Genomic DNA, 12,253 nt, shown 5'->3' with positions numbered 1-12,253 from the left:
ATCTTGGTTGCTTGAATATTAAAACTTTGTTATTGCATCAATGTTTCAATATCTGATATTGAAAAACACTTAATCGTAGTTTTAGCTATGTATATTCATCAACTATTGCTTATGAAACTTGCTGTTTTCATCGAGCTTGCAACTATTAGGAAATATTTTAAATGACTATGGAATGTATAGACTATAGACCAGTGGTTCCCAAACTTTTTTGACCATCGCCCCCCTAAAGTAGTTTATACAACTTCATCGCCCCCCCCGGCACTACAAAAAAATTCTGAAACGAATATATTGCAGACCAAATAAGAAAACAAATAATAGTTTATGGTGTTTTAATGAGATGGATGAGCTTGGTGTTCTTCAGCGAGTTTTTTTCATTATATCTGAAATTACCCAGTTTACTGATGGAAAGGCGATTTCATTGTTTTGATAGCAATAGTAGGCACGGCTCAAAAAACCCTTTTTACCATAATAATAGGTCGGAAATGAAAGAATCCAGGGTTCTACCTTCTCAAAAACCGCCGTGTACTCTTGTCTTATAGCATTTCTCTCCCTAAATTCACCCAATTTCACATTAAAATAATGCAAACAAAGTTAATTTTTCCAAAGTTATAATTATGATTTTCGTACATCTCATCATTCCTACAGCCTGATGACCTGCACCAAAATACTCGATACCCGATTCCTCATCCTACCACGGCCTCCAGTCCGATCACCACTCCATAGAATTAATCAGCTATTTGTTTTTGGATTCATGGACTCGGATGTGGAAGAAGCTGTGACCGACTATCGACTACGGCCCAGGGGTCGGCAAATTTTATGTCGTTCGCGAGACAAAATTTAGGGTTGCTAGTCTTTTGCGGGTCGCATATATTATTAAAAATTAAAAACGGAACAGCGCGTGAAAATTGCAACAATTCGTGAACTCAACTTAATCATCTTATTAAAAAATTATTACAATGACCTTTAATGTGACACTGTCTTGTTGCTGCATCACTCTTGGTGGCTTTACGACGCCAAGATTGGAACATTTTCTAAATGGGCTAACCCCAGTTTTTTGCTTGTTCTTTGTAATGTCCATTTTCGAAAATAATTGTTCGCACAAATATATACTTCCGAACATCTAAGTGAATATTCTCGCATGGTTTGTGAAATTTTAATAAAGATTTTCTTCAAGAAGGTACATTCTTACAAAAATTACGCAGTAATGAATCTCTCGAATAGAAAGATCCCTTGCCCTCAACATCAACTTTTTTTCTTCGTGTTACCATTTGTCCAATAAGAATTAAATTGTAGGCTCGTTAAACGAGTAGCTAGCTGTTCAATAGAATTTTCAGGATATAGTGTCTCACGATTAATTCTGTTACATAAAAAAATGTAATTTACTCCTCGAGCGTAGATTATAAATAAAATAAATTTATCGTCAAAACCGCCGTTTGGATGTTTACCCTTGTTTACATCGTGACATTGGCCAATCAGCTAAATGCAAAAATAAACGTAACAATACCCCCTTTCGCATCCGCTCAGACACACTCACTCAGACAGACTTTCAGGCGTGGTCGTGAACATTTCTCATTTTCCCGTTTTTGGATTATAATCGTTAGTTTTTAGTTGTTTTCCGGAAATTTAAATCTAAATCATATACGTCAATGATTACTTTGTCTTCCTATGAGTTTCAGTTTAAATACAGTAATCAAAAATTAGAGTAGAAATAGCTGTGATAGACTAGGCTAAAATTCTTTATCGGTACTTTTAAAAAACAGATTGTTGAATGATATGAATTATGATGATAGTTTGAAACAAATACCCCATTCTACACAGGCAACAACTCGCAAAACCACTCTTAAAATAAGCACAGAAAATTTTAAAATGGTAAAGTATAGGAAGAATTTTCCGCGGTCAAAGGTCGGGGATAGGTCCATTCAGAGAATCGTCCCAGGCCAGATTATTTTACTCAGGCCGTATTTTTTTTTTTTTTTTGCCGACCACTGGGATACGCAAACTACCGTACCTTACTGCGGAGACGAGTCCAGCAATCTTTTCGCGTGTGATAATCGACCACGAGATTCAAGCCTGTGAATGCATACAGAGTACAGAATTAAGTGCACTGTGCGCCGAGCAAAAACAGGTTACGCGAAATAGCCCCCCTGTCGCCCCCTTCGACTTTTTTGCCCCCTCTGTATCGTTTTCGCCCACCGGGGGGCGATATCGCCCACGTTGGGAATCACTCACTATAAATAAAATTGAATTTTTGATCTGAGATTTATTTAAGTCTCAGTTGACTGTACTATATTTTTGAAATATGTATCTATCTTGTCATTCCCTATTAATTCAAATAGGCCCTAATTCAAAGATTGTATTGTGTTAACTAACTTGTTGAATAATCCCCCTCCTTATATTATTATATCTTTGGAACTGTTATGTGTAACCCATCAAATAATTATTGTAATTAATCAAGGTAAAAATTCTATACACAGCCTTTTTTTCTCATGACTCCCGAATGTCTTGTCATAAAAAGAATTTTTCTTTTTTTAGGGGTCGGTCGACATAGTTGACCTTGCAGTCTTGCCCGTCCCCTCCCGAATATATTCTATAATTGTTCTTTTCCATTTATTGTAATTTTACATTTTTTGATATATTCGGAAAATAAATCATTCTCTCTCTCCCCGAGTCTATCACCGTTATTTCTACCAGAGGCGTAGCCAGGATATTTTGCGCCCGGGGCAAAATATAAAATTGGCGCCCCGACCCCCACGTTTAATCATGTTTTCTATTGCATTTAATTGTATATGTAAAAACAAATTATATATCGTCACGTTAATAACCGAATTGCGTAAGTCATATTTAGCTGTTTTGAGGAAAACGTAAAAAAACTTCCTAATGATACTGCTATGCCATTAATTTGCCATAGTTCAACTTTTTGATCGTAGCCGGATTTAAGTTAATTTGTATGACGCAGTCATGTGACGTCATAATGGCGCACTGTGACTTAGGAAAAAATGTGTCTAGGACTAGGGGACATACGCAATTTTGCAACTTGACTATATGTACCAGTCCTGAAAACCGAACAATCCAAAATAGCTAATCTGTTTCAATTACATTATTTTTTATGTTCAAAAATATATATTTCATCAATATAACACGCTCTGCACATCCACCGAAATAAGACTAAAGTTAAATATAAAGAATGAAACAGTAATGTACCATTATATAAAAGTCAACCAAGGTGAATTGGACTCAGACAGTGAATATCACAAGTGCACGCCTTCCTATACAGTAGTATAAATTGAAAATTATTGGCGCTAAGCTAGAATCTGAGATGCAAAAACTCGAAAATCCTTCGCCGAGGTTATTTTGCCTTTGTGACGTCACAATAGTCCTGCGTTAAACAAAGATAATTCATTATGACGGAACAATTGAACAAATTTGCATATCATACAAAATCTCTATTTTTATGGGTTTTGGAAGTCTTAAAATAAAATCTGAGTAAACAGACAGGTGCGCAGCATTACATAAATACCTATTTTATGAAAAAACTCAAAACCGCCAAAAATGACTTACGCAATGTGCATTCATCATATCTCGGACCAGAAGCCTATTGATTTTGGATGAATTATGTCGTATAATTAGCGAGTTATTAATTAATTAGTGATGAAGAGATCTGGATTTTCACAAATCGAGAGATTTTCGAGACGCGCTGAATGTGTGTGTGTGTATCAGATGCGCAAGTTTTCACGCTAGTGAGTCAGAGCGAAGGATACACACCGCTAGATCGTATCTCGTGATTAATCTTTGAGCCTTGTCTATATCTCTCTTGTAACTTTGACGTCGTCGCGATGCGCAAGTTTCCTTCGAGAAATTTTCCACACTATTGAGTCAGAGCGAAGGATACACGCCGCGAGATCGTATCTCGTTACTTATAATTACTCCTTAAAGTTTAAGCAATGTCCATATCCCTAAATCAGGTTCGGGGTTGCAGAATTCCTCACCAAAATATCGCTAGGCTGTGTTTGAATCAGTATGTTCCCCAGCTTTTCCATTTAGGGGGGGTGTTTCGAAATTTAGGGGGTGGTAAATAATTTGCTATTTGAGATAAAACTAGGCTATTTGTATTCTTAAAAAAATGGTATGTATTTAAGAAACAATGTACAAGAGGGGCCCCCCAAGTTGATTGACGGTGAGCCAAAATCCACAGCAGAATAAAATTGTAGGGCCAGAAAAGGGCAGCGAGGAAAAGTGCGGGACGGCAAGGCTGGGGTTCAGGGCGCGCTTAAGCATCCTGAGAAAATTTTGAGAAATAGGCACCAAAATAGGCTCTAAGCTTGATTTTAGATACATCTAGCATCGCAGTTTGTTATGTAATGAAATCAATAATTATAATATTTAGCTGATAGAACTCCCGGGAAATAGATAACAAGCACGACTTTCAACCGTAAATATATACTACTAGTAATTTGCAACTGATAGTGACTAATGAAGTTACTAGCTCATCTGGCATTGTATGAATGGCTACTTATGACTTGTTTTGTTACACATTTCACATTTTTTTGAACATGTTTGTTTGACTTTTGTATGAATTATGCAATGAATTAAATTTTGAAATACGCGCGTCAACTGATCATAATGGCGCATAATGTTGTATTCCTTCAGAACTGAAATATTTTGTTGGTAAGAAGACAAATCGCTGAAATTTGTGATTCTTTTCAATAGAGAAATAAAAACGCTGTCATTCATCTAAAAAACGTCTGTTTTCGGTGCCTAGTTTTCGTTTTGTGACATTATTAAGCTTTCTTAATATACGGCTGACATCTAAAATACTGCAGTGTGTAATCCTAATACCAATACGTATACATAAGATACCGGTATAATTCAATTGTTACGAAATAAACGTGCTTAAACTGTGATGATGATGTAACAATAGACGGTATCTAAAACTCAAAAGGTACCACATGAAGGGTTAAACTATTTCACTCAAGTTCGGCGGGCCATTTTAAATCGTCACGCGAGCCGTAATTGGCCCGCAGACTGCGGTTTGGAACCCCTCATCTACACTGATGAATATGCCATAGTCGTTATATTTGAAAACAATTATACTTGAGTTAGGAATTACAGTGTGGAATCGCACCTCAAAATTAGGGGGGGAGTGGGTGTTTGAAATTTTAGGGGGGGGGGGGGTGTTCACCCCCTATAGGGGGGGTGTAGGGAAATCACTGGTTTGAATAGCCGTCGCAACCTGGGTTAGCGCCGTTGTATTTGACACAAACTATAGGATTGGTAAATACAGAAATAGGCTATTGGCTGGAAACTAATCGAAACAATCCAGTTCGGATTTGCAGAATTCTTCATAAAAGTATTTCCTCGAGTAGTATTTCGACGACATGGGGAGTTGGCTATTGTTTCCTACATTTCTGATATTGGCTAAAAACTAATCAAAACAATCCAGTTCGGGTTTGCAGAATTTTTCGAATCGAAACCGCAGTTTCTGTTTTGGGGGATCCCCTAACTTTCGATCGATAAGTCTTCGGTCTCTGACCGATATTCTCGTTTATATATTTATTATTTATTCAAAAATATATGTATATGTAAATTCAAATGTAATGTTCATTTTTTCAATTTCACTGTCGTAAACTGGTTAACACGTCATCAAAATCTGTTTTTCCCCCCAATGTTTCTCTTTCAACAACGATCCTGTCCCGTTGATGCACGCGAATACGACAAAATAAGTTTCAATTTGCTTAAAGACCGTTCACAGCTTGCAATTGAAACTGGTATTGTTAACAAAATTTGTGGAGAGATTCGCAGATTAGGTAAAACGTCGTCTCCAAAAGACACAATAAAACCAAGAAGAGCCAAAGGAGTTTCTGGTTGACCTACAGTTTTGTTACTGAGGAGCATTCTGCAATCTCCAATTTCGGTGAAAAGTTCGTGGCCATTGATGTCCGTGTCGTAGAAATTTACAAAATCTGTGCATTCTCGACGAATTGTCGAAAACGGCATTAGGGTCTTTTAGCACAGTATAATATATTTTATGTAACTCTGCCGTAAAGTACGGTACTTTGACAACAACGAAATACAAAACCACGTATTACTCAAAACCTGTATTAACATCATTCACCCAAATTCCGTTTCCATTTGTCTTCAGCACAGTACTAATATCAACTTACATCGGAGTGCGCAGGCAAGAACTTAACGATACAGAACGACGTAATTAACGCGGTGCATTTTGTTACCTAACGTTACCAAATCAAATTTTGCTTTGTTTCCCGGCCAGATTTTTTGGCCATGTAATTACGATGGAAATCTGACCGTGAGCGAGCTATGTGCGTGATGACGTCGGCAGTCGTAAGTGGTCTGACCAAGTGTGCAGTTTGCCATGTACTAAGACTAGATGTCTGCCGCCGGTGCGATCTTGCTTGTGACCATTTTTTACCCTTGTGAAATTTTTGCAAGCCCCATTTTGGCGCCCCTGTACCTTGGCGCCCGGGGACATATGTACCCCACTGCCCCCCCTAAGCTACGCCTCTGATTTCTACACTAATTTTCGATTACTGCAATTAAACTGAACGATAAATTTCCGAAACACAACTGAAAACTAACAAATAGAAATCGAAAACACGAGAACGAGGTAATGTTTACAATCGCAACTGAAAATCTGCCTAGCGACAAAAGTGTCTGAGCGTATGCGAAAAGGCCTATTGTTACGTCTCTTTTTGCTTATTGATGATTGGTCAATGATACGAAGTGAACAAGGAAGTCGATGCTCGAGGAAACATCCTCATGGATTATATAGAGGACTTGCACGGGTCACGTGACTTTGTTACTGGACGGCAATAAAACAAAAACGCCCATTTGGCTCCTGTCAGTTGCAAGTCGGATTATACGTTTCCGTTTTGTTTGGCTGTTGAAAATTGTTGTTCCGTATTGTTCCGTTGGCCTTACGTATAGTATAGACAACGAAATGGATCTTCAGTTATATTCCACTGATTTCAAAAGATCCTGAACGTCGCGCAATGTGGATATCATCTATTGCATTGGCTGAACTGCTTGGTGTCAAGTCCAGAAGCCATCTTACATGTGTTTCACTGTTTGCGGCAGCACTTCGTTGATGGTGAGTGATAATGTGGTGATAGTGTGCCGTTATCAATTTCTTTAAATATTCACAAGCTCCCTCAACTCCCTATTACTAAGTGTGATAGGTTGAATAGATAACTAAAGTTTAACACCAGTGGTCATGCAAAAAATAACCAGAATTCAATTGAATTCGCCATCTAGGAATACGCTCGCCACCGCATCTCTGATCACCCTGGGAGTTTCACAGGTTTCAATCCCAGAGAGGATTGCAGCTCTACTCTCACCGAGGGTGGTTCACATGACCGCTAATCGGTTACGACCATTCCCCACCATCCAAGTCCATGCTTCTGATAAACAAATAACTGCCCCCCCCCCCCCCAATTCAAAATGTCTTTTTATTGTCATTGGTAAAAAAGATATGCTACCCGGAATCAAATTCATTCACGACTAGTGGCTGTGGTTGGAAAATGGACCTAAATTTCGCACTCCTTGATCGTTAGTTTTCATGAAAACTCTATCTGTATCCATTATCTTACAGATATGGGTGCGACCATGGAATAGATGGATGAGAAGTATAAGTTGCAACAAGACCACAGTGGCACAAGACCTCAGCTTGCGTGACTTGATAATACATCCTCAGTATCCATTTATTGATGCCTATTGTAATGACAAAGTAACTTGTGATTACTGTGGATTGGTGGAGATAAAGTGTCCATTGTGCTTTAACGAAAGCAACTTCAAGACGACCCTATCAAGAAAAAAAATTGTTTTGGTGGGTCTGGTAGTGAAGGTTTCAGTCTAAAGTTGGACACCAATACTACAACCAGATACAGTTGCCAATGAAACTTAGCGAGGCGTAATATTGCGACTTTGTGATCTGAAAGGAAATTCTGATGGGTAGCCGGCTAGCCGCAACCTTTTGTTTAAAGAATATTATGAGATATGACTTAAGAGTCTAAACTTTTATTTGAGAGGGGTGTAACCCAAGCTAATTTGCAAATTGTATTCATGGTACCAAATATATCACACACTTTACAGTAATTATGAATTATATTTGAAAAATAAAGCACATCAAAAATGTATTTTTAAAAAACAATTGGTTTTATATGCAAATACTAGGTTGATATTGAGATTGACCATTTCAAGGCTAATATTTCTTTAGTCAAAAGACACACTTGATTCGCAAAGATTTGTGAATGCGCACAGTACACCAATTTGTCTAATGTTTTGATTCCATTGGGCAGGAGGTTGTGGAACGGGGCTGCTCAGGATGGGATATTTTTGCCTCTAAATGCATATTACGTGATTCACATGAATCCATCGTGCTCAGATTCGACTGTTTTCAAGGTCTGAAGGCTCCAACAGCCTTATTTTATGGGTACACAAGAGAATTTTCAGTGTGGCATGCATGGGTCAGTTGCAGTCACTAACCTCAAGATATCTATAAGCAAGGATAAGATAACCTGGAAGTAACATTCCATAATTTAGAGTAAAAAATGTATCTGCCTCCACAGCCCTTTCAAATGGAAGATATGATGCCTCGGGGGTTATTTCTATCAAATATTTTACAGTATTATGGTTCTAGTGAAAAGGGGTGTAGGCGGCTTTTTTTTAAAGTGTGGTAGGTCTAGTCGAAAGACACATTAAATGTTTATGCTAACAACTGCAAAAAATATTGCAACGCATACAAGTTAACAGAATTTGTTGAAATGGTCCTGCCTTTTTCAAAATCCCCCCTTTTCTAACTATTCTCTTCCTCTCTGGGGATAGCAAAAATTCAAATATCGATGGGACATATAAGCAGCTGATAATGGGTTATCTTCCCTTTTTCCTGAAAATAAATTAAACACTAATCATCATTTGACAGTGCCAAGTTTGTGTATCAGATCAGTAATAAATTACCTGCTAACTAACAAAACAATCAGACACCTTCTGACCATTAATGAAGATTTCTTTTAATTTGAAACGCAACTATGCCTACCAATGTGGGTAGTTTTCAGGATAGAATTTATCTGTGGTTGGGGACAGATTGCAAGGTGCAACATCGTACGATTACCATTCTATGTCTGGATTAGTTAGCCAGTTATTTGTTTTAGAAGCATATACTTGATGGTGGGGGATGTCGTAATCGACCAGCGGTCGTGTGAACCACCCTCAGTGGGAGGAGAGCTGCAATCCCCTCGCATATAACTATCCCCGCATGGGATTGGAACCTGTGAAACTCCCAGGGGGATCAGAGATGCGTGGCGAGCGTATTCTTAGATGGAGAATTCAATTGAATTCTGGTTATTTTTTTGCATTTGCACTGGCGTTAAACTTTAGTTATCTATTCAACTTTTCACACTTACTGATATATTACCTGCTAACTAGGAAAACAATACCTTATGGCAATTATTGATTAATACCTTAAACTCTCAAGTCTGCAAGTAGGCCTACGCCCCAGACTGGATTCCATGGCAGGTGCACGCCCGAGGGCGCTAGCGCTCCGCAAAAATGCACGCGAGCGAAATCAATTTTGCACGCCGAAAATTTGCAATTGCTCACCAATGTAAATCGGTTTAAATGGTTTTAAAATCAATAATCCAGTAATATAAAGATGCCAAAATATTATAACTCCACAATTGTCGACAAATACCAGCTTGCAAGATTTGGTCTGATCGAAATATTGCGAAGCAAAAAGACCATGGACCTTTCCCCAACCTTTGACCCGCGAAAAATTCCTCTCATTGTTACGTCCTTTTTTGCATCTTGCTGATTGGCCAATGTCACGAAGTAAACAAGGAAGTCGATGCTCGGGGAAAGGTCCATATCGTGTTGAATGATAGGAAATAGGAATCCCGTGAGAATAGTTATGGACGAAAGGATCGCCTCCGCACCAATGGCCAAGTACGGCTCTGATTCAGCGTATTTTTCATACAATAATTTTACACAAATGTACTGAACAGTACCGGTATCTAAAGTTGCTCAAACACTCCCAAAATTAGTGACAAAGTATGAAAATAATGTTTGGGGTCAAAGGTCAAACGTCCATTTTGCTCTAATTTGACGTATTTTTTATCCATTAATTCTACGTAAAAACACTACCAAAATTAATGACAAAGTATGTCCATTTTGCTCTGGTTCAACGTATTTTTTATCCAATAATTTTACGCGGATGTACTGAACAGTACCGGTATCCAAAGTCGCACAAACACTCTCAAAATTAGCGACAAACTGTAGAAATAATGTTTGGGGTCAAAGGTCAAACGTCCATTTTTTCTCTGATTCAACGTATTTTTTATCCGATACCGGTAATTTTACGCGGATGTATTGAGAGGTATCTGATGTCAAAGTCAGTTGCACGCGAGTGCAGTTGTTTTGCACGTCGTGAGCTATAATTGCACGCCAGGAATTCTTATTTGCACGCGGGAATTTCTGATTGCACGCCCGATTTCTCGTTCAAAAAGGCCATGAAATCCAGACTGGCCTACGCCTAGGCCTACCAATAACAGTAGTTTGTCATCTGCTTTCCATTAAAATGAGGTAGCTTATGAATATTTAAAAATTTGATAACGGCACATGATGACTCACCATCAACGAAGTGCTGTCCGCAAACAGTGAAACACAAGTGAGATGGCTTCTGGACTTGACACCAAGCAGTCCAGCCAATAGATGATATTTACATTGCGCGACGTTCCGGATCTTTTGAAAACAGTGGAATATAACTGAAGATCCATTTCGTTGTCTATACTATACGTACAGCCAACGGAACAATACGAAATACCCATTTTCAACAGCCAAACAAAACGGAAACGTATAATCCGACTTGCAACTGACAGGAGCCAAATGGACGTTTTTATTTTATTGCCGTCCAGTAACAAAGTCACGTGACCCATGCAAGTCCTCTAACTTAAGCCGTCTTATGCCACCTTGTGGTTCTATTTTACAGTGTAAAATTCATCCATCAGTTTTATAACCATTTGTTTGTAAAGTTTACCGTGCGCGCATTGCAGCATTGTCTGGGTGTTGGTGTCGTGTTTTTGGTTGACCAGACAGTTTTCTGATTTGTTTCGGATCAGACAAAAATGTCGAACCATGTTCTTCCGATGCTGTATTTTAATCTTGGAGGTGAGATGTTATATGTACTGGATCAGCGTTTGAGGGCACAGAAAGTTGCTTTGCAAAGGGGTAACAAGGTCATGGGCGAGATTGTGGTAAACATGTTCAGCAAAACTTTTATGGAAGATCTCTTCAAACCTCAAGCAATTTACAGCAGGCGAGCCATGAGAAGTTTATTTGAAAAACTTGTGCATTCTTCAATAATGCGTGTTGACGCTGACAGTATGGAAAAGTTATATGATCTCATGGTGATGACATTTAAACATCAAGTTATTAAATGTCCAAATCCTCGAGATTTGTTGCAAGTAACATTAAATCATTTTGATGAAATTTTACAATTCGTGTCATCAAATGCTGAAGCAAAAAAACTGGTTATGGAAAGTTTTAAACAATCTGTAAAACTATATGATGAAATGCCACTTGGAGATTTAATTTTTGTAAAGCAGTCTTTATTAGGTTTTTTACACGATTCAAAAAGTAAAGTTTCAATATTCGTTAATATGAAAGCTCAAAATCGTGATGGTACATTTGTTGTGCCGAGGACGGGAAATGTACCAGTCGGCACAGATATTCCAGGAGTTATATCGTTTTATAATAATAATGGCATTGTGACAGAAAAATTCACTGTGGGATTGAATTTCGGAAGCAGTAAAATCAAAGACTCCTCAGTTGAAATTGGAGGTTTGCGAAGTACAACACTTGGTCTGAATTTGTATGCACATGACTATGGAAATGAATGCGCACTGGAAAGCAGTTCGCAAGAGTTATCGTCGCAAAATTTAGCCAAAGCTGAAGTCAATTTGCTCAGTCACTTAATTGGGGCAAAAAAAACAGAAGGTGATTTTTTCAAGCTAGATCTTTTCAACGTGGACAATGTCGATGTTAGCAAGGTGTCCTCTTCTTCAGCTACTGTGTCGTCAAGTAGTAACACAATTGAGATAAAAGCTGAAAAATCTGGCAAAAATGAATTATCTAAAATAATGGATGATTTTAAATCTATCAGCACTAGCAAGAGTTCAGGTGATGATGATCTGCTGTCGTTGATGGACGATTTGTAGCAATTCTTAGGAATTACGCTGATTAGTTT

General features: G+C 38.2%; 1 protein-coding gene across 1 annotated transcript; it reads left to right on the top strand.

The window, feature by feature from the left end:
* The first annotated feature begins 11,065 nt into the window (after positions 1–11,065).
* On the top strand, positions 11,066–12,226 carry LOC120333956 (protein OSCP1-like). Its single transcript, XM_039401385.2, has one exon. The coding sequence runs from the start codon at positions 11,133–11,135 to the stop codon at positions 12,222–12,224; it is 1,092 nt and encodes a 363-aa protein (XP_039257319.2). The 5' UTR covers positions 11,066–11,132; the 3' UTR covers positions 12,225–12,226.
* The last annotated feature ends 27 nt before the right edge of the window (positions 12,227–12,253 follow it).

Source organism: Styela clava, chromosome 15 (genome assembly GCF_964204865.1).
Source record: "Styela clava chromosome 15, kaStyClav1.hap1.2, whole genome shotgun sequence".
In the NCBI taxonomy this organism is placed as follows: Eukaryota; Metazoa; Chordata; class Ascidiacea; order Stolidobranchia; family Styelidae; genus Styela; species Styela clava.
This window is presented reverse-complemented; position numbering and strand designations above follow the sequence as displayed.

Bases quoted from the DNA above. Each gene is read 5' to 3' on its own strand.
- LOC120333956 (XM_039401385.2), top strand. From the start codon at position 11,133: ATGTCGAACCATGTTCTTCCGATGCTGTATTTTAATCTTGGAGGTGAG.